At 35.4% G+C, this 27,748-nt stretch overlaps 5 protein-coding genes across 6 annotated transcripts; 3 read left to right on the top strand and 2 right to left on the bottom strand.

The window, feature by feature from the left end:
- The first annotated feature begins 1,961 nt into the window (after positions 1–1,961).
- Positions 1,962–4,031, top strand: LOC108820870 (auxin-responsive protein IAA18). Of its 2 annotated transcripts, none has more exons than XM_056992220.1 (5): positions 1,962–2,742; positions 2,931–3,232; positions 3,311–3,446; positions 3,639–3,706; positions 3,774–4,031. In XM_056992220.1, exons 1-5 carry the CDS (start codon positions 2,501–2,503, stop codon positions 3,821–3,823), a joined length of 798 nt encoding a protein of 265 aa, XP_056848200.1. In that variant the 5' UTR covers positions 1,962–2,500; the 3' UTR covers positions 3,824–4,031. The 2 variants fall into 2 exon arrangements, with proteins under 2 accessions (XP_056848200.1, XP_018449392.1); XM_018593890.2 differs by having other exon boundaries at positions 1,969–2,742; positions 3,782–4,031.
- Positions 4,032–7,031: 3,000 nt separating this feature from the next.
- LOC130499180 (protein IQ-DOMAIN 27-like) lies at positions 7,032–8,296 on the top strand. The gene is made up of 3 exons (XM_056993146.1): positions 7,032–7,250; positions 7,416–7,613; positions 7,704–8,296. The coding sequence occupies exons 1-3, from the start codon at positions 7,032–7,034 to the stop codon at positions 8,163–8,165; spliced, it is 879 nt and encodes a 292-aa protein (XP_056849126.1). The 3' UTR covers positions 8,166–8,296.
- A 110-nt stretch (positions 8,297–8,406) lies between these two features.
- On the bottom strand, positions 8,407–11,867 carry LOC130499178 (probable mitochondrial-processing peptidase subunit alpha-1, mitochondrial). The gene is made up of 13 exons (XM_056993145.1): positions 11,708–11,867; positions 11,161–11,424; positions 10,726–11,022; positions 10,468–10,635; positions 10,195–10,362; positions 10,040–10,117; positions 9,876–9,942; positions 9,637–9,734; positions 9,322–9,391; positions 9,172–9,242; positions 9,003–9,052; positions 8,796–8,908; positions 8,407–8,682 (listed from the first exon to the last, which is right to left on the bottom strand). Exons 1-13 carry the CDS (start codon positions 11,744–11,746, stop codon positions 8,636–8,638), a joined length of 1,530 nt encoding a protein of 509 aa, XP_056849125.1. The 5' UTR covers positions 11,747–11,867; the 3' UTR covers positions 8,407–8,635.
- A 5,374-nt stretch (positions 11,868–17,241) lies between these two features.
- LOC108820380 (nitrile-specifier protein 2-like) lies at positions 17,242–27,494 on the bottom strand. The gene is made up of 2 exons (XM_056992735.1): positions 27,270–27,494; positions 17,242–18,323 (listed from the first exon to the last, which is right to left on the bottom strand). Exons 1-2 carry the CDS (start codon positions 27,291–27,293, stop codon positions 17,394–17,396), a joined length of 954 nt encoding a protein of 317 aa, XP_056848715.1. The 5' UTR covers positions 27,294–27,494; the 3' UTR covers positions 17,242–17,393.
- LOC108815507 (uncharacterized) lies at positions 18,722–21,869 on the top strand. Its single transcript, XM_056992734.1, has 4 exons — positions 18,722–19,180; positions 19,292–20,141; positions 20,218–20,925; positions 21,127–21,869. Exons 2-4 carry the CDS (start codon positions 19,581–19,583, stop codon positions 21,541–21,543), a joined length of 1,686 nt encoding a protein of 561 aa, XP_056848714.1. The 5' UTR covers positions 18,722–19,180; positions 19,292–19,580; the 3' UTR covers positions 21,544–21,869.
- Positions 27,495–27,748: the final 254 nt, after the last annotated feature.

The raw sequence follows: 27,748 nt of genomic DNA, 5'->3' as shown, positions 1-27,748 counted from the left end.
TTGAGAAAAATTATTACCGTTGGTAATGCAATTTCTTCTTCTTCTTTTTTTTCAATTTATTCATTTTAAGAGAAAATATTACCCAGGAAAAGAAAATAGCGTGGAAATTTTGAATTTTTCAGATGTTTTTTAACCGAAAAATTAGTTTAACTCTTATTTATCTATTTATTACTAGAGTAACTCTAATTTTATTTTAATTATTGGTTAGTTTTTGATACTTGTTTTGTTCTTAATTTTTTTGTTACAAAAAATAATATTTACAATTTTGCCATTAATCAATTTTTTCCTATAATTTTTTTGCTAAAAAGCTTACTTTTTACAGATTTATTTATCTCTAGTCACATGCTAACTTAATTTTGGTCAAAATCCTTTTAACAATTTGTTATGTTTTGTCCACAAATTTATTTAGTCTTTTTAGCCAAAAAATTGTTTAATTTTGAATGACTTATGTAGCATTGATAGATTTACTTTTATTGAGCCACAAATTTACTTCAGTTTGACGAATTTAATATTATGATTAAATAATTTGTTTTTCTTAGGACCACAAGTTTACTTTATCTTAACAGATTTGACTAAAATTGGATAGATTTTTTTCCATAGATTTACTTCATTTTAACATATCTAATTAAGATCTCATTTTAACGCTTAGGTTAGCTGAAACTGAGTCCCGACTCTGGTTAGAAGTGCAAAATTCCGCTAATCAAAAAGTGGAAGCAACTAGTGCGGTGTTGGTATGCAAATTCCAGCTATTCCTGGTCGTTTGTGCTTCTCGGATGGATCATTGAAGGACAAGGATAGGTTCTCGGGTCAGGGATGGTATAGCACCCTGGCAGGTTTTGAGGGATTGATGGGAGCAAAGAATACAAGAGCAAGTCTATCTCCACTACACGCGGAGATTGAGGCACTTATTTAGTCAATGGAATGTATGAGGAATTTAAGACAATATAATGTTACTTTTGCAACGGATTGCTCGCAGTTGGTGAAGATGGTTTCAGAACCACATAAATGGTCAGCTTTTCCAAATTATCTAGAAGACATCAAGAGTCTGCGGAGTAGCTTCTCTGCTTCAGAGGTTATCCACTCTCAGGACGAATAATAAAAATGTGGACAGTCTAGCACGTAGTGCAAGAAAACAATCATCTTACGTCGTTCACATGGATGCAGATCCTCCAGTTTAGTTAACAGAGTCAATATGAATCTGTAATGTTGCTGACAAAAAAAAAATATCTAATTAAGATCTCATAGACTGATTTTCTTTTAGTCACAAATTTATTTAACTTTCACAAATTTAATTAGAATTTGAGACTTATTTTTGCTAACCACAAATTTACTATATTTTGACCAAATTTGAATAGTTATACGAAACCGTAACAAACCGTCTGAATCCAAATTCTTTTAACCATAACCATCTAAAAAGATCAATTTGTATCATAGCCTACCATCTACACTAAACATAAATTGAGTAAACCTAAAAACATTATACAAAATTTACCTACATTCTTTTGGTTTAGGGCGATTGGAATATCTGTTTAATAGAGTATTCTATAAAAGTTTGGCAGGGTTTTGATATCTCATCTCATTACATATTTGATTGATCAAAAAAATTTCTTTAAATATATCCAAGAATTGGTTTTCACGAACCACCAACGCTTTACATAAGTTAACATGTTTGAAAACTCAAACATCAATACAGTTATTTTTGACGATTATCACCAAAAAAGACCAGAAAAGTTTAATTAACATGTTGGCATAGGTTGACAAAAAAAAAACATGTTGGCATAGGTCTACTTGTATAATTAACTGGTGACGTTTATTAAATAAGCATTCTCTATTTAAAAGAAAAGGAGGAAAAGAAGAGAGGGGCGCCTAGGGGGTGTTATAAACAAAGCAGCAAGTTAACCACCCTACGGCTCTTTGCAAGAGAGAGAAGAGGAAGATGGCGTGTGTTTCACACCAATAAATTACTTTTTAATAGTAGTAAATATATTTACTGTTTTCTTTCTTCGTCTCTTGTTTATTAACGTTGTGGTTTGATCCCTTTTGCTTTTCTTCTGGTTTAATCACTGTCACTCCTTCCGTATAATTCTGACTGCTTCTGTTCCCTCTTTTCGCCGTATTCCCAAAAATCTCCCCCCTTTTTGAGAATCTACATAGAGAGAGCATAAAGTGAAGTAGGGGAAGACAAGAACCCACCAAAAAGTTTACATTTTTTTTTTTGAAACTTGGCTTAAAAAGTTTACATTTTTTTATTTACAAAAACCGAAGCTTTGATTTGTATAAAAGACCCACTACTCCACCTCTCTAGCTTCTCACTCCATTTCATCTCTTCTCTCTCTCCTCTGTTTCAAAGGGTTTTGAGAGTTGCAGAAAAGACCAGAAAATTTTTCATTTTGACAATTATCAAGATATTGGTTGCTTCAGACAGATATTTTGTTCCTTTGCATGAACAAGTTGTAGACAACTCTTAGCTTGTCTAAATCTATTTATTTCGGTTAAACTTATGGAGGGTTGTTCAAGAAACGGTGAAATATCCCCAAAGCTGCTCCATTTGATTCCGCAAGGGAGAAGAAACTGGTTTCTTGCTGACAAAAGCTCTGTTTCCAATACCGAAGAGAAGAAACTTGAGCTAAAGCTTGGACCACCTGGTGAAGATGAGGACGAAGACAAATCTATCCTCTCTCTCGCTCGCAACCACCACTTCTCTCCTTCCATCACCACCAACAAACCCACATCTCAGAAAAGGTTTTTTAAAATCCTTTTTCTTTTTACCCTTTTGATTTTATCTGTTTTGTATCCTTTTGACATGATATGCAAGTTTCAGTTTTTTTACTGCGTTCGTTTTATCTTTATCAGATTATTTACCGTAATTTGTCTGTTGCTGTGTGTTTATTAACAAGTTTCTTAACTTTCTTTGATGTCATGTGTTAAAGAACTGCTCCTAGTCCAGTGGTGGGTTGGCCTCCGGTTAGATCATTCAGGAAGAATTTATCAAATGGAAGCTCTTCAAAGCTTGGAAAAGACTCCACCTCCAATGGTGTTGTCCTCAAGAACCAAAAGTATGATAATGATAGCGGCCGAGAGAAGACAATGGAACCAAAGAGGCGAGGAGGCTTGTTCGTGAAGATCAACATGTATGGTGTTCCCATTGGTCGTAAAGTCGATCTCAGTGCGCACAATAGCTATGAGCAGTTATCTCTCACGGTGGACAAGCTCTTTAGAGGTCTTCGTGCAGGTAAATTTGCTCTTTGACTTTTAAAGAATCATAGAGAGCTCTTTTGTGATTAATATTTTTTTTGTCTGATGTCATTAGCTCAAAGAGAATCATTATTATCATTTGGAGAAGAAGAGAAACCAATCACTGGATTATTGGATGGGAATGGAGAATATTCTCTTACTTATGAGGACAATGAAGGAGACAAGATGCTTGTAGGAGATGTCCCATGGCAGTAAGAATCTTTTCTTACCTTTTCTTTTACTGGATCTGATTTAGCTTTTTTTTTGCTCTATCGAAAGAAGAAGAATTAGATTCCTATTCCACCCCTATTTTATTATATCAAATCATAAATTTGATCAATAACAAACTAAAGAATATTTGTTTGGTATAAGCTTAAGTTTGTGACTTTGTTTTGTTTTGAAAGGATGTTTGTATCTTCGGTGAAGAGGCTGCGTGTGATCAAAACCTCTGAGATTTCTTCAGCATTAACATGTAAGTGTATTTTTCAACTTGAAAACATTTCAACTTGTCATCTGAAATGAATAAACTTTTATTTGAGTTTTGCAGATGGAAGATGAGAAGCTGAAGAATGGAACTTTTACAGCTTAAAGAAGGAGAGATGTTATTGTTTTGCTTTTGCCTTTTTAACTCTGATGTTCTTTGAAAAGTGTTTCTAATTCAAGTCTTATGTACATTCTGGTTTGGTACATGTTCTTTTGACTTGTGAAAATGTTATAGATGAGTTTAATGGAACTCAATCAGACAGTGAAAAAGATGAATTTTTGATCTTGGAATATATTACATATTCTTTTAGTCATTGTACTTTTTTAGAGCTTTGGATCATGATTAGCCACACTTAATGAAGACTTTAAGAACATCAATTTTATTAAATAGTGTAGCTACCTACCTATCTCTGCAAAGCATCTTTTTGAAAAGAGGAAAATAAACAAATTCTTCTTTGCAAAAGCTCTTTAGCTTTCTTTCATCAACTCTTCCTTGGCTATTGACCTATTGTAATAAGAGTAGTTTACGTAATGGGCTACTTTTTGTCTTTCGTTTATGTCGCGGGCCACTTTACACTTGTTACATATTTTCTCCTCTTCTGCGGCATGTGTTTTGTCTTAAAGCCCTTTTGTTAAATGAAGCTTGGTTTGATGGGGTTTGGTATATAGCGGGAAGGGAAGAGAAACCGGTACCGTCCCGGTTTAGTGTTTCATTTATTAAATGTCCTTTCTTAAATTGGTTCACTGCGGTTTGATCCTAAATTGTGGTCGGATTTGTGCATTTATTCCGTCCACAAATATTTCTTACTTCTACTATGTCCATTAAATTGTGGCCAGACCTATGAATTTATTCCATCCAAAAATCTTTCTTATTTCTATTCTATTATATCCACAAAACCTTCTTACTGTCCACAAAACTCTTTTAGGTCTATTACATCCACAAAACGTGTTTGTATCTATTCCATCTGTATACACTTTTCCAATTCTATTGCATCCACATAATACAAATTACCTAGAGTTAGGTTTAACATATTATATAGGTTGGGGTATCAATCACAAAAATACACAAAAGTGAGATTGTGAAAACGCACATAGGGGATAGAAAGTAAATATTTTGTGGATGAGAGCTTGAGAATTATGTCAGTTTGCTAAGGACGTCCATAAATCTTTCTTACTTCTACTCTGTCCACAAATTGTTGAGGCGTCCACGTAACCCCATCCACACGCTATCCGTCCACATCTTTTCAGATCTGGATTTTGAAATCGAAATTTTGCAGATCTAAATTTTGAAATCCACAAAACACTAAAAAACTAACAAAATGAAATGAGAATCAATTAAAGGATCTAGAAGAACAGAGATGGCTATGCTCACCGTCGCGTAGATCATCACGAAGAGAAGGATCGTTCCTGTCGAAACTGATTTCGCCAACCCTCGACCAATTATTCTTTCAATTTTCCAATCTTTTTCTTCTTCTTTAATCTCAGTTACATAAAGCTTTGTTTTTGTCATAAGATTTTTTGGTGTTTTGTCTTCTTCTTCTTCTTTTTCAATCTCAACGTTAAGTGATATGCCAACAAAATAGAAAATAGGTGTTTTGGAGAGAAGCCTGAGAATGATGAAAATGGAGCAAAGAGGAGAGAATAAGGTTGATGCTATTGACAATGAATTGTTTCGATTGAAAATGGTCTTCTGTAGTATGGACTGGTGAGAGTGTGGTTTGGTTTGTTTAAATTGAACCAAAATCGTTACTTCTCTAAACTGAGGACTTTGAAGTCTTTTAAGCAAGCAGAAGTATGTAACAAGTGGTAAGTGACTTATTGTGAAATAAGAAAGATGAAAAGTGGCTCAGAAAGTAAAAAATTCTTGTAATAAATTATGAGTCTGAGAGGGTTTTAAAACATGTAACAACTTTTCTTTAAATGAGTTGTAATAAGGAGATATTTGTCAAACCATTTTCACATATCTTAACTAACATGTTTGTTTTTGGCTTTTTGCTAACAAAATTACACACATGTCACTAGATCAAACATAAATAGACTATATACATATTAATGATTACAGATCTAAATATTTGATTGGCTAATAAAGATTAGGATGTTGCATACTTTCATGCATGTTAATCTAAAATCTTACTTTCATTTCTTAATGTTGAGATGCAAGATAAAGAGCAATTTCTATGACCAAAAAAAAAGATAAAGAGCAATTTCTATGCATGCATATAAACATAATCCAATTCGTTTAAAGAAAAATTAGTGGATATGGGAATTTTGTGAAAGAGACTAAAAATAAACGAAAGTAATTCAGTGAAAAGCCCTTTCCTTTGAGGAGTGACTTGCGTAACTATTCAAAAGCAGCAACATGAGACTCGATAGCTACTTTTTCTGTTGCCTTTTGTAGTCTTCATTGTTATGATAGCCAGACTCTGTTTTCCTCGACATGTTACTCTGCCTACATTAAAGGATTAGTGATAAAGCCATGTTTATCTCATGTGTCTTAAAGTGTAACGCACTCTATAACAGGGGCGGACGTACGTACACGGGTACAGGGTCACGTGCCCCCTACTATTTTTAATTTTTTTTCGAATAAGCTTGACTAATTTGATGAAAATGTATGCAGTTTAATGAAAAAGCATAAAATGTGCCCCCAACTCAAAATTGTTTTTGTTATTTTTTGTAGTTTGCCCCCAATTAAAAATGTGTCTAGATCCGCCACCGACTCTATTTCTTATTTGAGATCAAGCCATGTTTATCTCATGTGAACACTTCTTTTTTTTAACACAATAACACACACTTCATTTGTATCTCTAATGCAATATGGTCGAATGATAAATAACTTGTCAATAGTAAGGTGCTTAGATTCAAAACTATAAAACGTTTCTAACTTTAATACGTAACTCATCTAAATGGTGATGATTTTTTCTAAAACCTGTAAAATTAAATTGGTTAATTATTGAGTTTATATATATCAAAAGAAAACAGAGTGCCATTGACTACTCAAGAATTCAAAAGGGTATTATAGAAAACGGTCCATTACCCTATCTAAACCGATCAATCAGTGTCATTATTTATGTTTTAACCATTAAGAAGAAAACAATTTTATCTTAATTAGCGCTTTTTAATTCCATTTATTAAAAATGGAATTTAAAAGGGAAATGCTTAATTACTGGAAGTAAAGTAAATGCGATGACCTATCACATTGCTACAAATACAATTCATAATGTGATAAAGATGAATTCTGTTATTCTTTAAAAAAACTTTCTGAATCGTCAAACTACAAGAAAGAGAGCACTTTTTGGTTCTTCTTCCATATTGAGATGGGACGAGCAGCGAGATGGTTTAAGAGATTGTTTGGAACCAAGAAGAGCCTCGTTTCGGATTCAGAGAAAGAACAGAACAAGCAAGCAATTGCTGTTGCGACCACAACCGCTACAACTAAAGAAGCAGCGGCTGACTCAGTGGTTACAGGAGATATCATTGTGAGGGACGAGCGTTGGGCCGTTGTGACAATTCAAAAAGTCTTCAGGGGCTCTTTGGTAAATTCACATTTTCAAAACGTTTTTTTTTCTACAAAGATTATAAGTGTGGCAAATGGGTAAACGTTAAAGTTCGACTCTTTTTTTTTTTTTTTTTTTTTTAAAGTTCGACTCTTTGATTATAAACAATGGCCGATTTTAAAATTTTGTTGTTATTATGGTTAGGCGAGGAAAGCTTTACGTGCATTGAAAGGTATAGTAAAGCTACAAGCTCTGGTGAGAGGATACTTGGTCAGGAAACGCGCTGCTGTGATGCTGCACAACATGCAAACTTTGCTTAGAGTTCAAACCGTTATGCGGTCTAAACGCAATCGCCGCCTCAACAAAGAGTACAACAACATGTTACAACCACGACATTCCTTTGTAATGAACCAATGTTATCACATCTGTTGCTTCTTGTTCTTTAAGACAGAAACAAGACATAACTCTTTTCTCTGTTTCTGACATTGACAGGACGAAGTAACGGACGCTGAGAGCCGTACGAAGGTTGTTGAGATCCATGACGCATTCAAGAGGAGATCTAAGTCTAGACAAAAGCACAATGTTGCTACAATGGCTGAACATGAAGACGGTTTTGTTTACCAAAGGAATGATTTGGAGTTGAATCTACCCAAGGAGAAGTGGAAGTTTGCTAGGACGCCTAGATTATCATCATCCTTGCACAACCACACGGGTAATAATCGCTACTATGTTATGCAGTCTCCTTGTGGAAACTCTTCGTCTGAGTATGGAATGAGTACCCCTGGCTACATGGAGAAAACGCAGTCGTTTAAGGCGAAGGTGCGTTCGCATAGCGCCCCGCATCAGCGGTCTGAGAGGATGCGGTTGTCGCTAGATGAGGTTATAGCGTCTGGCAGTAGCGTTAGCGGCGAGAGTTTGCTGCATCAGCAGCAGCAACGCTATTCTTGTTCCTAATCCGCTCTGATTTTTATTTCTGAAAATCTCTTTATGTTTTCAAAACGTTCTTTTCATGATTCTTTTCGACAGTTATTTATTTATTTTGGTCAAAAACAACACTTATTTATTTATTAAAAATTAGGAGAAATATTAGTTCAAGACTCAGACTTATAAAACGTTGATCTCCATCTCTGATGGTTTCATTGGATCCTCTTCATATGATATAAACTCCAAGTTTGATAAAAAGGTATGACGACACTTAACCAAACCAGGCTCATTTGGAAATTCGAAACAGCATAAAAATGTCTCACAGAACCACTGTGACTGTGTACTTAGTGTTAATGTAGTAAGAAAATATTTATTGGAAAACAAAATTCCATTTAGACAAAAATAATAAAATTTGGTTGGGTCTTCTTCTCTTCTCCCCAAAAGATTTATTTTACAAGTCTCAAAACATTGTTGATTTGTCTAGCAAATATTTTCCTGCTTCAACAAAACTTGCTGCTTACGGTGTCGTAACTCGGAACAGACAACACTGCCAAAAAAAGACACAATATTAAGAACACAGATCATTGGGTTTTTATACCTCTCTAAGTGAAAAAGCATAATATTAAATGTATTAAGGAAAAGAGACAGATGTTTTATTACCATCTCCAAAGGAACCCATTGTCAAAGGCTTTGAAATTATCTTGCTGGTGAAATCTGTAATGTCCTTCAACGTAAGTTCGTCTACTGTCTTCAAGAACTGCTCAACTGGTTTCCTGCAATAATTTTTAATATAAAAACATTCATTCATGAGCAAGAAGAAAGGAACTGTTGAGATTAAAGTGAAATTTGAAGTCCTTTTCAGTGTACCTCTCTCCGTATGTAAGTATCTGCCTGCCAATGTCTTCTGCTGCAATCATCTGCATTTGGCGACACAACATTAACTCGTTAGTAGTAACATCTACTCGTTTGAAAAGAATAAACAACATACTTCTCCAAGCAAAAACCGGTTTCATCTTTAGTGAGAGAGTGAGAATACCCGAGATTCCAAATTCATCAGAACTGCAGATTTTGTGGCTGCCTTGGCGCGATCTAGATGCTTCTGGTTAACTGTCCAATCATATAAACATAAGGGAAAATTTACGTTTTTGACTTTAAAAGTAAAAAAAGGATGAAACAAACAGCAAACCTTTTCCTCCTGCTACATCTTTCAGCTCTTTAGCTGCTAATTCAATTGCTTTTGCAGCAAACTCAGGACTCTGCAATTATGGATGTAAATAATATCACTATATTTACAAGAATACATATCAAGCAAAGACGTTGTCAGCTAAAACAAACTGGACAAAGCTTAATAAACCCCACAGAATCGATATTTCTTGAGCGTTTTAAGATACATACACCAAATTGGTATTCCTTTGATACACATCTATAATATATGGGAGAAGGTGTATAATAAATTTAAGGAAGAGTATTCTAAATATCCTCAGGATCTTGCTGAACTCACCGAGCAACCATAGATTCCAAACAGTCCGGTGTTGTCAAAGATGCTAGTGAAGGCGGTGCATGACTGAACTTGCTGATATTCGTTCAGAATACGGAGATCTGTGACCAGACATAGAAACTTGTATCACTATAACTGATCCCTAAGCAGTGCTTGTGAATGTTTGATGATATAGTTCAATAAGCGCAAAAACAGGTAGCTCGACAACTGAAAAAAAAAAGAAACACAAAATTTTGTCTTACATAGCCATGAGTGCATTCCTTTTCCAGGGCCTCCAGCTGAGAAGGAGCCACCTCCTCCCATAAGCATCTAATAGCAATTAGATTTAAATTATATCGAGTCTTCGCTAATCAATAGAATTTAACCGAAACAGGTGAAATTAATATTGAACATTCAATTTAGACACCTGGAGAACAGAGGCGATGAGTGCTTCTTTCTCGTTCTTCCAGCCGGGAACCTCAAAGGCAAGCGCAAAGTGTGTAGCCTGAAAATGAAAGAACAAAAGCTCAAGTAGAATTGTGAAATAAAACACACAAATGACAGCAAATCTGTTACAATTACCTCTCCACCAGTATGTTGCCGAAAATCTCCACCAGTATACTGAGATTTTGGCTCAGCTTGGCGTGGGACATTAGGAAGGTCAGAAGTTAATGGCTCAACAACTTTCAAAAGATCTTCATGCTCAACTCCACTTGCCGCCAACACCATACGTGCAGCAGTGAAATTCTCCTGAAATTTTCCATATCAAACAAAACAAAAATGATGACACTAGTTTAAGTAAACCATTTTAATCACAGAGATGTAAATGGTTATGAAAAGCTGATGCAGCCTTACAGTCATAAACTCTTCCAAGAGTTCCCCATTCAATCTGTGCAAAGCAGACTCAGGTGCGTACAGAGGATTAGCCAATGCACCGGAATAACCAGCAGAATGAACAGCCTCCATGAGAAACCCCATAGGGTTCTTCGCAAGTTCCGCTATCTCCACCTTCATTTTACGTAGCTGCATAATCAACACACAACAATAAGCCACATAAATATTTTTTCACAAGAGTTATAAAAATAACAAGAAATCGAGACAAAAGAGATTCACCTCTTCATTGACTTCCCAGTCCAAGAAAGCAGGGTTCCTCACACTGTCAATAAGAACCTCAACCATTTCAGGTACATAGGTTTTAAGAGCATCAATAGTGTAACTCATCTGCTCCCGAGACGCAGATGCAGAGGTGTTCCCTCCAATAGCTTCTATCTCCCTGACAAGACGTAGATGGCTTCTGTTCGTGGTGCTCTTGAAAGCCATCCTTTCAAGCAAATGCGTTGCTCCATGGAAATAAGGAGCCTCATAGATCGAACCACAATCAACATACAAACCAATAGAAGCTGCCGGATTCTAACCACAGTAAAAGAAAAAAACACCAAACATTAATAACCTTTTTTCACAGAATATTTCATACAAAAATCAAACGTAAAAATTTGTAAAATAACTCTGTTCAGGCCACTATTCGCATTTTTCATAGATTTCACTTACGGGGGACATCTCTGAGGCGATTTTGAGGCCATTAGGAAGAGTAGTGATCTTGAGTTTGCTTGGCTCGACGCGGTCAGGAAGCGGGGGAGGAAGAGAAACGCCCTGTAGTGGCATGTCCAGTGAAGCAAGGGAGCCAGAGGATCCACCAGTCAACCAGCCTAAGAAACCTGGAGAAGAAGAAGAAGAAGAAGAAGAAGAGGTCGTAGCAACAGCACTAGAGCTTGCATAACGCGCCGCAGGTCCCAAACCTCGGCTAAGAGATCCCTATAAACCACACACAAGAATATTCATATATATCATCTTCAATCAACGAGTCGCATATTCGGCAAAAGTCATTTCTATCAATCGAAAAATTGGATTGGCTCCAGAAACTACGAATCAAAACCATTAAAGGGAAGAGATGATTCGTTAAACCTAATAAGTAATAGCAATGCCTATCATCGGTGGTAATCAATTACGAATCCAGATCTATAAGAGTGTAGGCCTAATCGAACGTTTCCAGAAGCTAAAATGAAAGATAAGAAGGACGAAAAGGATAGGAAGCGACCTTGAGAGACCTGGCTCGTGAAGCTGCCGTGCGATACATGGCGAGTATGTAATCCCTAAATCGGAGAAAAATGAGTATCGAGTCGAAGCCGAGGATGATGAGTCTATACTTGCTCTGCTAACGTGCTCAGCGATTGGTTAACATAGGGCCCGTCAAAATGTAATGAATCTGACACAGTTATGAATAAAAAGCATGAGCCTGGACATTTATATGGGCTTGGCTTGACCCATGAACAAAAAGGTCCTTTTTCATTGACATCCTACATTCACAGTACAAACCAAAAACTTCAACCGAATTTACTGATTAAATAGTTTAAGTTCTTAAAAAGAATGAATAAAATGTTAATAACATATATCGCAAACAGCAATCGATCATAATCCAAGCAACCATTCATTCTCTTAATTTCCTAGATCTAGGTGTGAAAACTAAAGTAAGCATCAAGCATCAAGCACTTAATTACAAGAGCCGACCTTGGTAAATAAAAGATTTACAAGCAGAAAATATATTTTGACCCATCTGTATATATAAAAACATAAAAGTTTAAGGATAACAATTTTGAAAAATTGAACACACCTACACCTTTTTTTCGATCGTCAAATTTTTTTTATTATAAACATAGTCGATAAAAAAACAAAAAAAATGAACATAGACTATGTTTATCGATTTTTTTTTGCTTTTTTATTGTCAACTAGGTTTATCGACTTTTTTTCTAAATGAACGAACATTTTTCGAAAGGATTTTCTGACGATTGAATCCCTTCCTCAATACGCTACAACACACAGACCACACCACGAAGAACATGGTTTTACGGTTTTTTATATAAAAACGTAAAAGTTTAAGGATAACAAATTTGAAGAATTGAACACACCTCCACCTTTTTTATATATCACGCTAATATCAATAGAGCTAGGTGATACTTTCTATCTTATTGGACCTTAGAATTATATCATGTTCTAACTTGAAGTATATACTTTATTGGCCTCTATTCAGGACCGGTTCTAGCAGTTACATGTGTTCAGAAAAATGTATATGAAGCTTTGTATCAACGCAGACCAATTGTTGAAGACAATATACAAATGTTTTTGTATAGAACCCTAAGCTAATTAGAAAAAGGCCGATAAATTTAACATATTTTACTAGACTACATATTTTTTTTTGAAACTTACGGCCCCAAAATATTTGATAATATTGACGGCTGGAAGCTCATAGTTCCCTAGCTTCCTTCAAGTTGATGGCTTAGAATAATTGTTACGAGACTTGTATCCTTGTGGATAGCCATGTTTTTTGTAACAGCGATTAACTGTATGATCCGCAATACCACACTGAGAACAGAGGATGAGGCTTCTGTTTGTTATAGCCAGTGGTGTAAACAACAACCATCAGTTCCCCAGGTGAAGATTGAGCCACTTGAAAGGCCATTAAAACTTGTACCCTTCATAGACCTCTGTCTTTATTCTTGATATACAAGGTTGAATTAAGTGAAATAGTTTGGTTTAGGCTCCATCATAAGAATCTGGCCTTGAGTTTCAATAAAAGTACCATTCAATCCAGTGAGAAACTTCAAGATTCGATCTTGTTCTTCTCTGCTAACAATCCGCTTAAGATGCTTCAAGGGAGTATAGTATTCACTAACATTTTATGATCCTTGAACCTCTACGAATGTTTGTTGCTTGATTTCAACAGTTTTTGGACTGATCATGGATATCCCGCCACATCTGCCTAACAGTATTAAGATACATGATGCTCTTGGCAATGGATTTTTCAACAGCATTCACAATCCACATACAAACAATATTGTTACATCTTGACCAAGAAGCCTAATCAGGATGATTTTCAGCAAGTTCCATAAATGAACACAGATTTATTCTGAGCTCCTAATGCCATCAACATCGATCTACGCCAAGTATTAAAGTTCCCTAAACCAAAAAGTTTCTCAGAGACTAGAGATATACCGGCGTGATCAGCCTGTGAACATAGAGACGATTGGAGTTTGGATCTAGAAGAGAGGCTAGTGGGGGAATTTCTCATCTGATGTTACCGTTTCTTAATTTTCAGTAGATGTATGTTGATTCGTCAATAAGCAAATCGAATATACAAGACCAGATCGGAAACAAGAAAATGAAGCTCAAGAACTTGACCGTGTAAGAGAGAAAGTGCAAATCAAAGGTCAAAGATAGAGAGAAAACAAAATCAAAACTTTGACTGTGAACGAGATGACATAAAATATCGCAAAAGGTTAGCGAACACAGATCTCAAAGAAAACAGCAAAAAGATCTCGAATCAAAAGACTCATCGAACCTAAGAGATGATCAAAATCGACGAGATAGAGCTGAATTTTTCGAGAAAACGAAACGAGAAAGCGAAGATTAACTTCTCTGATACCATATTAGAGCTTTGAGCTTGAGAGAGAGACGAAATTTTGTTAGAAATGTAAAATGATATATTGCTCAAAGTTACCTTATACGATGTAAATTATTTATACATATGGTTTAGTAAATGGAAACTAAACCACTGGTCAGGCAAAAAAGAACCTTAACCAACTTAATAATGGGAAATTGTCAAAATACCAATTATCTATATTATTAAACTGAAGTACAAATTAGGTTTATTTGGAAACATAAATAATAATTTTAAAAAAGAGATTTGTTTGGAAACATCGATAGTAGTTTAAGAAAATAGGTTTGTTTGAAAACATAAATAGCAGTTTAAAAAGAGGTTTGTTTGGAAACATGAATAACTGTATTAAAAAGAATATAATGTTGTTTGGGAATATGAATATAAATATATTAAGAAAAGAAAAAGTAATAGACTTATATTATTAAAATAATTGGAAATCCATTATATTACGATAAACTATCTATTTGGACCATTTCTAAAATATACGAAAAATGAGCTAATGTAATTACCTGAAAACATCTTTTGTATAAAGTAATCATAGAACAAAAGTTAAATTTTGTATAGATATTTCAAATCAAAATAATAGTTTAAAGTTGATTTATACCTAGATATTTTCCACTAACCATTATTAAAATTTGTTTTCAATATATATAAAAAAATACAATACAAATTCTAATTTCATACACCAACTTAATTGATGGTTTTATATTTCACATTAAGTTTTTAAAATATAATATATGTGATTATATATATGTGATTATTTATATGACGTTACATATTAAATATTATTAATTATATGATTATTTATATGATAGTACATATAAAACACGATTAATTATATGATGCCACAAATATGATATATAATAGTGGCTAGGTGTGGGAATTCGGGTACTCATTCGGGTTCGGTTCGGGTTTGTTTGGGTTTCATGTTTTTTGGATTAAATATTTCAACCACATTCGGATATTTCTAAATTTTGGTTCAGATTCAATTCAGATCTTTGCGGATTCGGTTCGGGTTCGGATAACCCACTTAAATTATTTTAAAAATTTAAAATTCATTATATACTTTAAATTTCTCAAAATCTGTAAACAAAATAATGTATTACATATAAATTTGAATAACATATGGCAGAATACCTAAACTTAACATATAAATTGATTTGGTTTAAATATTTGGATATATAATCAATAATTATTTTAAATATTTTGGTGTTTTGAGTATACTTTAATTATTTTAAATATTTACTTTTGATTATTTTTATATATTTTCAAGTATTTAAACCGACTTAAAAGTGCCATATATATTCTAGATATTTTTATATACATTAAATCTAAAATAATTAATATATATAAATATGTAAATCTATTTCAAATACACTTGGGTATCCCAAATACTTTGTTTCGGATTCGCTTTCAGTTCTCAATACCAAAATTTTGAATAATTTCGATATTTAATTTATCAATTTCGGTTTGGGTTTGGTACTACATTTTTGCATTGGGATCGGTTCGGTTTTTTGGATTCAGATTTTTTTTGAGATAATGTTAAATTTATTCAAAGAAACTGATTTACAATGTCTGTAACTCTAGCTGAGAGTTTGAAATTTTTTTTTCCAAACAGATACTTAAAATGACTTCAAAAAAACTTAAACTCTGACTCTGACTTTAAGATCACCGAAAAGAAAACCATGTCTCCATGGCTGTAGTATACTTAGGAGCATCCATCTCCCTGATACTGGATATGCGATTTCTGATCAGCTTGTCTATTTGTTTAGTCAACACTGTAGGGGCCTTGTGCTTTTCACCATGTTGTCTCCCATTCCTTTCATACCAAATGGTTGAAAGTACAGCCTGAAAGACGTATCTGAACAGGAACAAATGTAGTCTCTGCCTTGTTTGATCAGTAAGCAATCGCTGAATCTCATTCCATTCACAGGTGTATTGCACCAACAATAGCTTCTGTGTAAGACCACCCACAATGCGGGGTCCGTAACATCAAATCTCTTAAGAAAAATATTAAATTATTAGCTTTTGTTGGTTTCTGTGCTGGTACTGATCCAAAAACTACGTAAATAAGGATTCATCGCAGCCGTGGTTCGTCACTGTTTTGTGGGCCACGCCGCACGTGGCGGTCCACAATTAGCTCTCTTTTACTTTTTTTTTTTTAATGGGATGAAAAAAATAAATTAATAAAATAATAAAAAAAATGTTTTTGAAGGATTCCACACACGTTTTACCGTTGTGGATGGTCTAAGTTTTTTCCATATCTCCTCTGAGAATCTGCATTCAAAGAAAATGTGGTTTCGAGTTTCGATCATCGCAGAGCATAGACAACAAGTTGTCGTCGTTGCGTTGCTCCAGCTGGCGACCCTGTCTCCTGTTGGGAGCCTATTCTGGATAGCTATTCAAGCTATGAAAGAGTACTTCGGGGTGTTGAATTGGAACCAGATACCGCTGTGCCAGTCAACCTTTGGGTGAGCTGTTCGAATTAATCTCCAAGTCTCTTTAGAATTGAACTCTGCTTTATATAAATTCTCTCCTGCCTTCCACAAACTAGTATCATCCCTCTATTCCAGACCACTTGTCCGCAAGTTGTGAATCTCGTCTTCTATTTGATTATAGATAGCTCCCCAGCGTGTTCCTTCTGTGATATTTCACCACCCTTTCCACTATCGTTTAGTCTAATCCCCATGTCCAAGACACCTCTTCCATGAGTTTTTTCTATCAATCTGCCAAGAGAGGAGGATTCGGATTTTTTATCCAACCTTAACATTAACATGAAAAACAAAAAGCAATTTATTTTTTAAAAAGCGCGCGGGTCACAATCTTAGTATTGTATTATGCAAACTGTATTATATGATTTTGTTACTTTATATATATTGTACTATGCAAATTTTTGTTAATCATCCGTTTCTCCCTAGTATTATATGGCCTATGAATGTTTACATCAACTTACAGTTAGTTACTGTTATCTAATAAAAACTATTATATGATTGATTGAAAAAGAAGAAAGAGAACTAATAGAAGTTCTTATTAAGAGATTTTGAGAACTTCATTAGAATTCTACTGTCCAAATCTCACCTTTGTATTGGTTGGATTTTTTAAAACAAAATTAAATTTAGGTAAGTCTTATTAAAAGGTAACATTTTATTTATTTATTTACACACATTATTTGATGCCCTTATTCGTAAAAACCAAACACACAGAAAGTGACATTATTAAAACAACAAACGAGATCCCTCCCAAGATGCAACTTTTGCAACTTTCACAAACCCACCAACACCGAGCGGTCTTAAGCAGAGTCTACGCCATAGAAAAAGATGTCCTCATAACGACGGTTGGTAGGAGCCTTCCCTCCATGCATCAACAAGCCTTTTTTCCCATCAATGGACGCAGTTGTGGATGCGATCCATCCACGAGGGCTATGGCCTTCCTCAAGTTTCTCCCACAACAAACTTTCAGTGTCCAACACGAAAGTTCCACCAGTCAATGACCCAGGACCTAAATGAGCCTGTACGTCCATCTCAATCTCACCTCCAGATATTATTATATATTTCCCAACAACTGCTAGCGCAAACACGCTTCTCGCCCACGGCTTTTCACCCCTTGTTTCCACTTTAGTCCACTTACTTTCAACTGGATCAAAGCAATGAACATCTTCCACTTCTTCCCCAATAAACCCATACACAACCCAAATCTTCCCTTTCACAACGGCCAGTCCCGCTCCACCTCTAGCTTTGCAAGACTCTCCTGGATTCGGAAACTCAATCCACTTCTGATCAATGATGTTGTAAGCATGAAGTGTGTTGACACGTTCCTTAGTACTGACTCCACCGAAGACATAAACGTTTTTATCATCAGCAGCCATCGAGTGGAAGCTACGCGGTGCAGGTCCTTTCTTGACGTGAGTTATGAGTTTCCAGCTCCTCTTAACCGTGTCGTAAGAGTGGAAGCCGTTGTAATTACGGAAGCCGTCGCGGCCACCAAAGACGTAGAGGGTAGTGCCGATGGCTACCATTCTAACGCCTAAGCATGGGAGCTCGGGGACGTCACCGTTTGGATCAGCGATCGACCATCTGTGAGTCTTGAAATCGAAAAAGTAGAGGTGTTGATCGATGTGAAAATTTGGCTTTAACTCTCCTCCGAAAGCGTACATTTTGTTTCCAACCATTGCTATGTCGTGAGAACATCTTGGTCCAGGAGTCTTGCCTTTTTGCTCCACCTAATAATAAGAGTGACCACATGTTTCTTTTATTAGTAGGAGGTGTTCATATAAAAATTGAACCAAAATGTATCCGAAAATTTTGAACCAAAGTCGAATTAAAATATTTTTGTTACTTCTTAAAGTAACTATAATAAAATTAGATATGATTCGTTTTCCAAATATTAATTCTTTTCTATTTTTGGAATAAAATAAAATCTATTTATACTTCCTCCATATACAAAAAAAAATTGATGTTTTATAGTAAATCAATGTATTTTGTTTTAAAATTAAAACACAAATAAAAATATGAGCGGTAGAACTTTATTGAAAATCAAATAAAACTAATGAATCAAACATGTAGTTAATTTTTAGGGAATTTTGCCGATAAGGAACAAAACAACTCTAATATTGTCCCCTTAGAATATAAATCATAATCTTTGTCCCCTTAGAATAAATAATAAGACAAATCCTGTTTTGTCCTTTTCCCTTACTAAACAAGAGTTAAAAAAAAAAATAACATTGCATAAAAATAAAAAGTAAAGACAGTAGAAGTAAAAAAAAAAAATTAACATTGGAGTCTCCGACTCTCTCTCTCGCGAAAGGCGATATCTCCGCCGTGTTCTTTCTCTGGTTGAATCCGTTCGTCGGAGAGATTGAACTCGTCATCTCATCACTCCGTCGTCGTAGTCACGCCTCTCCGTCGTCCTCACATCTCTCCGTTGTTGTTCCAGTTTCTCTCCGTCTCTCCTCTTTGCGAACCACCGTCGTCGTCACTCTCCGCTGCAGCCGATAGGGGTTCTTCAAGCCTCTGAGTGACCATTTGCTTCACATTGATCCTCTTCTGCTCTTCCTACATCTCGATTCCCAATTGAAAGGTTAGGGTTTCGAAATTCCCTAAATGATTTTTTTCTTTATTTCGTTAATGTGCTTGTAGTAGATAGAGATTGAATTGTTTAAGTTGAAGTTTTTGATTTCATGTTTTACAGGAATGGCTTTACAGTTTCCAAAACGGATTCTTGAAGAAGGAGCTGAGTGCAAGGTTGATAAGATTAACAACACTTGTAGACGTACACTTCTGGAAACGGTGAAGGAGGTTCTCAAGGATGAGTATGATGAAGTTTGAAGGATCCTGTCTTTGGTCCGATTCTGGCAATCGTAGACAACAAGCTCATTTACTCAGGGAAGATTGTTCACAGCTTCATATGCAAGCAGCTCAGGGTTTCCAAGCTTCATGAGTTGTGGTTTCTGTTTGCAAATAGGCCTCTCAGGTTTTCTATGCAAGAGTTTTATGCTGTCACTGGATTGAAGTTCAGAGAAGAACCGGAAATAGACTTCAATAACTGGAAGAGTGATAAGGGGTTTTGGAGCACAGTGCTGAATAAAAACAGAAAGGTCAACTTGTTGATGATAAGGGATGAGCTTCTCAAAGTCTGCAACCAGTGGTCGTATGTCGACAGGGTGAGGCTAGTTTATCTATGTATTATACATGGATTCGTCCTTGCTAAGGATTTGAGAGTGTTTATTCCTCACGAGTTGATTCGTTTGGTGATGGATTTTGAGAAAATGAGGATGTATCCTTGGGGTCTTCGCGCGTTTGATGAGCTCACTGCATCAATTTTCAAAGCAAGGGAAGATTTGCATCTGAAGAACAGCTATGTGTTGGATGGTTTCTCATATGCGTTTCAGATATGGATTATGGAGGCAATCCCGGACATCGGGTCTATGGTGGGTACAAAGAAGAAGAAAACCCTGACCAAAGTGAGATGTAGAAATTGGACAGGCAGTGGAAAGGTATCATACCAAGATATCACCAGCCTAGAGTCACACTTTGACAAGGTAGTTATCTTTCTTATATTAATATTGAGTTCAACTAGTGCCAGTTTATGCTTATTGTTTTATTTGTTCTTCACAGGGAAAGCTGTTTCCGTTTATATCATCTACTGGAAGCTCGACTGCGATAGATAATCCTGAGTTCTTTAGGGAAGATGAGAAGAATGACGAAAGAGTCAGTCGCATTGTTGCTCTCATTGATGCGAAACAAGACTGGAAGCAGTTCACTTGGGAAGTTGAGACTTTGCCTACAAATATGGACTTATCTGATCCAGAAGAGGATGTTGAGGAAGCGGCTGTTGCAGAGGAACCGGCTGTTGGAGAGGATCCAGCTGTTGAAGAAGAAGCAGCTGTTATTGCAAAAAGGGGGAAGCGTAAGCTAATTGATCCTGGTGTCGAGTCTCGGAAAAAACAGCTGCTCTGTGATCGAGCGGCTGAACATAACAGTGGTGTCTCAGGTGAAATGAAGACCTTCATTGAGGGTTTGTTCAAGGCTTCTTTCACCTCATTTACGGAGCTGGTGCAGAAGGACATACAAGAGCGTTTTGACAAGTTTGACAATGATATTACTCTGCTCAAGGATAAGGTGTCTCAGATTACAGATCTTTCAGATACAGTTGGAAAAGACAGAGCATCTGAGATTCCGAGTCCATCAGCAACACTTGGGAAAGAACAAGAAAAATCATCACAGAGTCAGGATCCTTTAGCAGCAAAGAGAAAAGCCAAAGGCAAGGCAGCTGACAGTGTGGATCCTCTGCTGCTTCGTCGTAGTTCTCGGCCAGTAAGAAAGGTAACGAAAACATGAAGCTTTGTAATATATCGGACAAATTATCTTCTGTTCTAAGTTACTCTGTGGTTTGACTATTTTGTAATCTCCTTGTATTATGCTATGTAGTATATCGGCTTGTAAAAGTGTGGTGTAACACAATTTTCTGTATTTGTTATGTTAACTCTTTTATGCTATTAATGTTATGTTTGGTTTTATTAACAGGATGACATTGAGATGTTGGATTTTTTGAAGAATTTGACTCTATCATCGAACTATGTAGATGAGGGATTGAAATACCCCAAGGCATTGGAGCCGTTTACCAATCTCATCCCTAGAATTGTGAAAGCAGTTCAGTCTTCAAGCGGTCAGCAACTCAAGGTCAATAAATACACTGTCAGTTACGCCCCAATGTCCGTACTAAACAGTAGTGCCAGTGATTGTGGAGTATATGCCTTGAAGCACATAGAATGCCATCTTCTAGGCTTGGACTTATCTCTGGTGAATGACGAAAACATTCGTGAGGCTCGTCAAAAGATTGCTTATGACCTCTGGGAAGCTGCTAATGATCCAGTGCTTGTTTCAAGAATGGCAAAGTTCACTCCTCCAAAGACAATTACAAATCCTCTTGTGGAACTTTAGTGAAGGTCTTTTAGTTATGCCTTGTTTAGGAAGAAGATTGTCAATTGACTCTTTTATTTGACTCTTTAAGTTGTTATTTGACTGTTTTAGTTACTGTTTTATTCTACTCATTTGAATGCAGATTCTTTTAGTTATGCATGTATCTGAGGACATAAACTAAACTAGTACTGACACTTAAAATTAGAAACCACTAAATATACCCTAAATGACACTTAACTAATACAAGCGAATATAGAAACCCCTAAATATACCCTAAATGACACTTAACTAAGACAAGCGAATATAGAAACCCCTAAATATACCCTAAATGACAGTTAACTAAGACAAGCGATTTCAACCCCTTTATATACCCTATAAGGGATTAAAGAAGGACAATCTATTCAAACCAAATTAATCATAACAAATCTTAATAATCAAAATAGATCTTAAAATTTAAAAATGTTAGTAATTAAAAAAAAATCTTAATAATCAAAATATATCTTAAAATTTAAAAAATGTTAGTAATTTAAAAAAAAAATCTTAATAATCAATATAGATCTTAAAATTTAAAAAATGTTAGTAATTTAAAAAAAAATCTTAATAATCAAAATAGATCTTAAAATTTTAAAAAACGTTAATAATTTTAAAAATTCTTAATAATCAAAATAGATCTTAAAATTTAAAAAATGTTAGTAATTTAAAAAAAAATCTTAATAATCAATATAGATCTTAAAATTTTAAAAAACGTTAATAATCAAAAACAAATCTTAATAATAAAATAGAACTTAAAAGTTTTTAAAAATGTTAATCCATGCCAAAAAAATGTTATTAATCAAATCAAAACACATACAAATCTACCCTAAAACCCAATGTCCGATTACAAGCATTGGTTGCCCTAAAAAAAGTCTTATATAAGACCATTACATAGCCACAAACCCTACATATTTCATCGCTCTCATTGTCAATGAAAATGCCGAACATGAAAATCAATGGAGGGATCCCTTCCAGATGCTGGTGTGGGAAGGGGATTATCACCTATGTTTCAAAAACGGAGGAGAATCCATACAGACGATTCTTCAGATGTGAGATTGGTTTGCAGGTAAATGCTTCTCCGTTTGACTCTGTTTCTTCTATAATGGCAATTGACTCTGTTTCTTCTACAATGGCCATTGACTCTGTTGTTCTATTTTGAAACAGAGAAAGAAAGAGAAGCATCTTTTTAAGTGGGTCGACGAGGCTATAATTGATGAGATTCAAAGGATGGATGAGCATCAAACGAGAATTGCTGAGGAGCTTGAAGATCTGAGAAATTCTATGAAGAAGACAATCCAGGAAGAAGTTGTGAAACATAAGAATTCGGCCGATGTAGGTTGTGTAGGATCCATTCTCAGTATTTTATGTTTGTTGTCCAAAAGTGAATGATATTGTAATGGTTCTCTGATTCAAGTTACATTGTCAAGTTAATAATCAAAGATTGAACTTTTCAAATTTCCAGTTATATCGTCAAGTATCCAGTTGCATCAAACTCAATTAGACATGTAAAAAACTGAACATAACTTGCATAAACAGAGAAGAAGAAAACAAATAACTTCCATAGAACCAAGAAGAAAAAAACACAATATCTGAAACATAAAATTCAATTGTCAAACAATCCTGCAATCTGCATCAAACAGAATTCGAGATTAAAATTCTGAAACATAACATCAATAGAACCAAGAAGAAAAAAAACACATAATCTCTGGAAGCAATTCGCATAGAACGAATGAGTATCCTATATTGCTCTATCACATGTTCTCCTGTTGTGACCTCCATTCCCACATCGACTGCATTTGCGAACTTTAGATCCTTCGCTTCCTTGAGACGCACGGATCTTATCTTCAGCTGTCTCATATCTGCGTTTCTTTCTCCTACCCGCAGCTCGTCTACTCTTTGGAGGAAGGACTTTCGACTCCTCCACAGCAGATGGAACTTTCCATGAATCTTCGGGGACACCAATTGGATTTATGCTTTCTTCATAAGCTGACTGCCACGTCGCAGTGGTGTACATGTCGTCTGTGAGTGCGTGTGCTTTTATTCCTACACTGAAGCCTGCTTTTATAGCGTGTCTGCATGGGATTTTTATCAGATCAAATTTCCCACAAGAACATGTGCGTCTGACCAAGTCTACCATGCAGTCGAAACTGTCACCTTGAACCAAAAATCTAAAATCGCTAACTGGGAAGACCTTAAACGTTTTACCCTTCTCAATCCTTCTGTCAATCTTCTTCTCCACAGCAATGGTCAGTGGCTTCGAATGTTTAGAACTTAAAGTTCTACGTTTGAAAAACCATCGAGTCATCATTTCCCTAATGCTGTCCAATAAAGGGATTACTGGAAACTCTCTAGGCGTACGTAAAGCAGAATTTATCGACTCCGCAGGGTTATTAGTCCTAATATCATATCTATAACCCGGAAATTGACAACGAGCCCACTTCCTCACATCGGCATCTATGAGATACTTTCCAATTTCAGGACTAATAGAAAAAATAGCAGTAAACAGCTTACGAAAATCAGCAGCTCGATAAGCTTTTGAAGCCTTGGCAACCAAACCAGCCATACCTTTCCCACTATAATTTGTGACAACATTATTCAGCAAGTGGTGAATGCAAATTCCATGATGAGATTGCGGGTAAACTCTGGCAATAGCTTTAGCAATTGAGGAATTCCTATCAGACACAAAAGCTAAACTATGCTCGTCAACAATTACCACATTAAGCTGTCTCATAAACCACTCCCACGCGAGGTCATTCTCTGAGTCGACAACTCCAAATGCAATAGGATATAAATTAGAGTTTCCATCTAATGCAGTAGCAACCAATAATACTCCTTTGTATTTGCTCTTCAAAAACGTCCCATCCACAACAATAACTTTTCGAATTGCAGCATAGAAACCGCGAACACTCTGACCAAACGAGATGAAGAGGAATCTGAATCTCCCTTTTCTATCACTTTCATAAGCTGTGTGTGACCCTGGATTTGCTTCCTTCATCATGTGCAAGTATTTGGGAATTTTTTCATAACCTTTCTCTGGAATACCTTTCACTGCGTTGATTGCAAACTCACGTGCATCCCATGCCAAAGAATATGATATCTCAACTCCATGTTCCATACGCATATACTGGATTATATCATTTGATTTCGGCCCTTCTTTTGCAGTTTCGTACTTATGCATTATCAAAGTAGCAACTGTTTTTGCTGAAGCTGTCCGAACAGAACCGTTCCTATTGGATGGAGCACAAGAATGCTCAGGTACATATTTTTTTATGATAAAATATGATGAACCTGTTAATCCCTCTGCACGAACACGCCAGCTGCAATCATCATCTGCGCAACGAACGTACCACACTTTTTTATCCGATTTGGCAACCACATAGTCGAAATTATGTTTCATTGCACATAGTTCGAATGCGGCCTTCAAAAGCATTTTGGAACTGAAATGTTGACCCTTCTTCACAACATCCACCAAGGCAAAGCGAAGACTATTTTCATTGCTCTTCTCTTTCTTGCACCTTTTGTCATCATCACTGTCATGTACCTCAACATCTTCTTCTGATTCCATATCAGCTGAATCGTCAGACTCCATAGACACTGACTCTCTGTTAGGCGACTCAGTACCTTCTTCCGCAAGATTAGGCGATTTCATAGTCACACACAACCGCGTCGAACCTTTGATCTTCACATATGTAAGAAAATTACTAGCTTGCCGATCATTGGTGATGATAACAGGTGGTGAGTCGATGCTATTGATCAAATCAGAAGGTAAGTAACTCAGCTCTATACTGACCATGTTTGCATCAATTACGAAGTCTTCACAGACCATAACCTTTAGCTTTTCAAAGCTTGAACTTGTGTCCAAAGTAAGTAACCTGCCTCCTTTTCCTTCATCAACAAGAAATCCCCATCCATGGTTTATCGACGATTTCCACAAACCACATGAAGCATAGATGTGAATCTTCATATTTTAGAGTGACAAAGGTTTGAAGAACTAGGAAATGAAGAAAACTCCTACGATTTTTTTCAGAAATCGTGTGTGGAAGAAGACTAGATTTTAGGAAAAGAAATTAAAAAAGGAAAGAAAAAAGATTTAAACGATTTGCACAATATTTACTAACCGTTTTAGGCTAGATTTTCGGATCTTGCTTTCTCAGAATGTAGAACTTACATACTACCTACGTAGGAACTAGAACGGTAAGTAGAATATGGTATACCACGAAAGTAGATAAGAAGACAAATTTTATAATGTATTTTCTACCGTTGTTGATAAATCAATTAGCGTAGGACTTCAATGCTACCAGAAGTGTAGAGTATGATATGAATGAAGATTTGGTATTCTGCTTGGGTAGTTGCCAATGTATTTCGTGTATTACCCTTCCTACGGTTGGTAGACGACTGTATCTCTTGTTGAGTATATATTCTACATCTCCGTAGATGGTAGATTTGATGTTCAACCACTTTTAACCCATTTTTGAATTTCAGATTCAAAATATTTTAAAATATAAAAATATTTTTTTTATATGCACACCCTTGTCTACATTATGTTTACTATTTTTCTTAATTTTTTTGCATTGTAAAAACATTGATATGAATTTTTATATACAAAAAGGGTAGTGAATGTCCAAAAGTGACAAAAATTGATTTTGTTCTAAGGGGACAATACTATAGTTTAGTTGTTCCATATTACCAATTTTCCCTAATTTTTATTATGTGTGCAAATTTAAACATCAGTCATTTAAATCTAGAGTATCTAATCTATTAATTTAGGGATTATCTATTATTTGAAGTTCTCATTTAAATTTTGGACTCTTTCATAGTTGTTGCTAAAATATATCATGCCTCCTATACAATGCAACCTACCAACTTAAATTAAACCAAATCTTAACCAACATAGATTAGTTAAACCTAACCAGTAACACTTTTATAATATTTTTGGTTAATTTCTTAATATAATTAGATCATATAAAACTGAACCACTCTTAAATCAACGAGTTCCATATCATTCCAGAAATAAGAGAAAAAATATTCGACTCATTTACAACGTAAGCATACAAAGACCGTGTATGCTTATGCTCATTGATCTTCCAAAAACCAAATAATTGTGGCATAGACCAACATAGGCTCATGTTCGTATCACTAACTTTACTTCCATATATTCACTCTTCACCTACATCATATCACAACATACACAGTTATGCAAGAACATGATTTTTTTTTGTTCAAACAACCAAATAATGGTGGCATATGGTCAGTAGATTTTTTAAATATGTTTTTTTTATATATACATTTTACGAGACTATATGTATAAGTTTTTTTTTGAAAAAAGCATAACTATGTGTATAAGTTAAAAGGTAAAAGGTGTGACAATGCAAATTATTATACTAAAAATGAAAGAAGATTAAATACAAACTAATAACAAGTACAACACAATTATAACACTATTAAATTATATATATATTTAATAAAATATTATATATATGTCTAATATGTATATATATATAATGTTACACAAAATATATATAATATTATATACACATATTATATATACCATATATTATTAATTTAAATTTGACAAATCAATTTCCGCCCTTTAGGGCGGGTCCTAATCTAGTTTTTTTTTAATTCAAAGCTGTATGGAAACAATGAATTATGCAATCTTCCGACCGATTGTTCGAAAATCTAATTCTCCCGACCAAGCCATACTACGTGCGTACCTGGATCCACTTGCCACGCAACATCGACCGAGGAAGAGCTGATATATAAGCTCCGATAGAATGAAGAACGTCGCTTGAACTACCATGAAAACCGGTGATTTTGCCGCCTTCAAGCAAGACACTTTTGTATGCTCATTTACGATGACAGGTGTCTTTCCAAACGGCTGAGAGTTTATGCCCTTCAGAGTCTTGAATGCAAGATGCGTTATAGTTTCCGTCTTCGAGCCATCGAGTTTTTCGTAGTAAGCTTTCACAGATGTGATGACATCTTGACCAACCTCGAATACTTCGGTTCCTCGAGATGTCCTTTGTCCGTGCTCGCGTGTTATTCTCTTCTACCGTCTTTTTCGTATTCGAATTTGATATATGATATACGAGAATTTCCTTGACCAACAAAAACTTTTCTTACGTGACCAAAAGCACCATCATCGAATGTTGCTTCACCCTTTCCTCCTACAGCTTCCACTTTGTTGACATTA

This window comes from Raphanus sativus, chromosome 8 (assembly GCF_000801105.2).
Source record: "Raphanus sativus cultivar WK10039 chromosome 8, ASM80110v3, whole genome shotgun sequence".
Lineage (NCBI taxonomy): Eukaryota > Viridiplantae > Streptophyta > Magnoliopsida > Brassicales > Brassicaceae > Raphanus > Raphanus sativus.
Note: the sequence above shows the minus strand (reverse complement) of the source record. Positions and strands in the feature narration are given on the sequence as shown.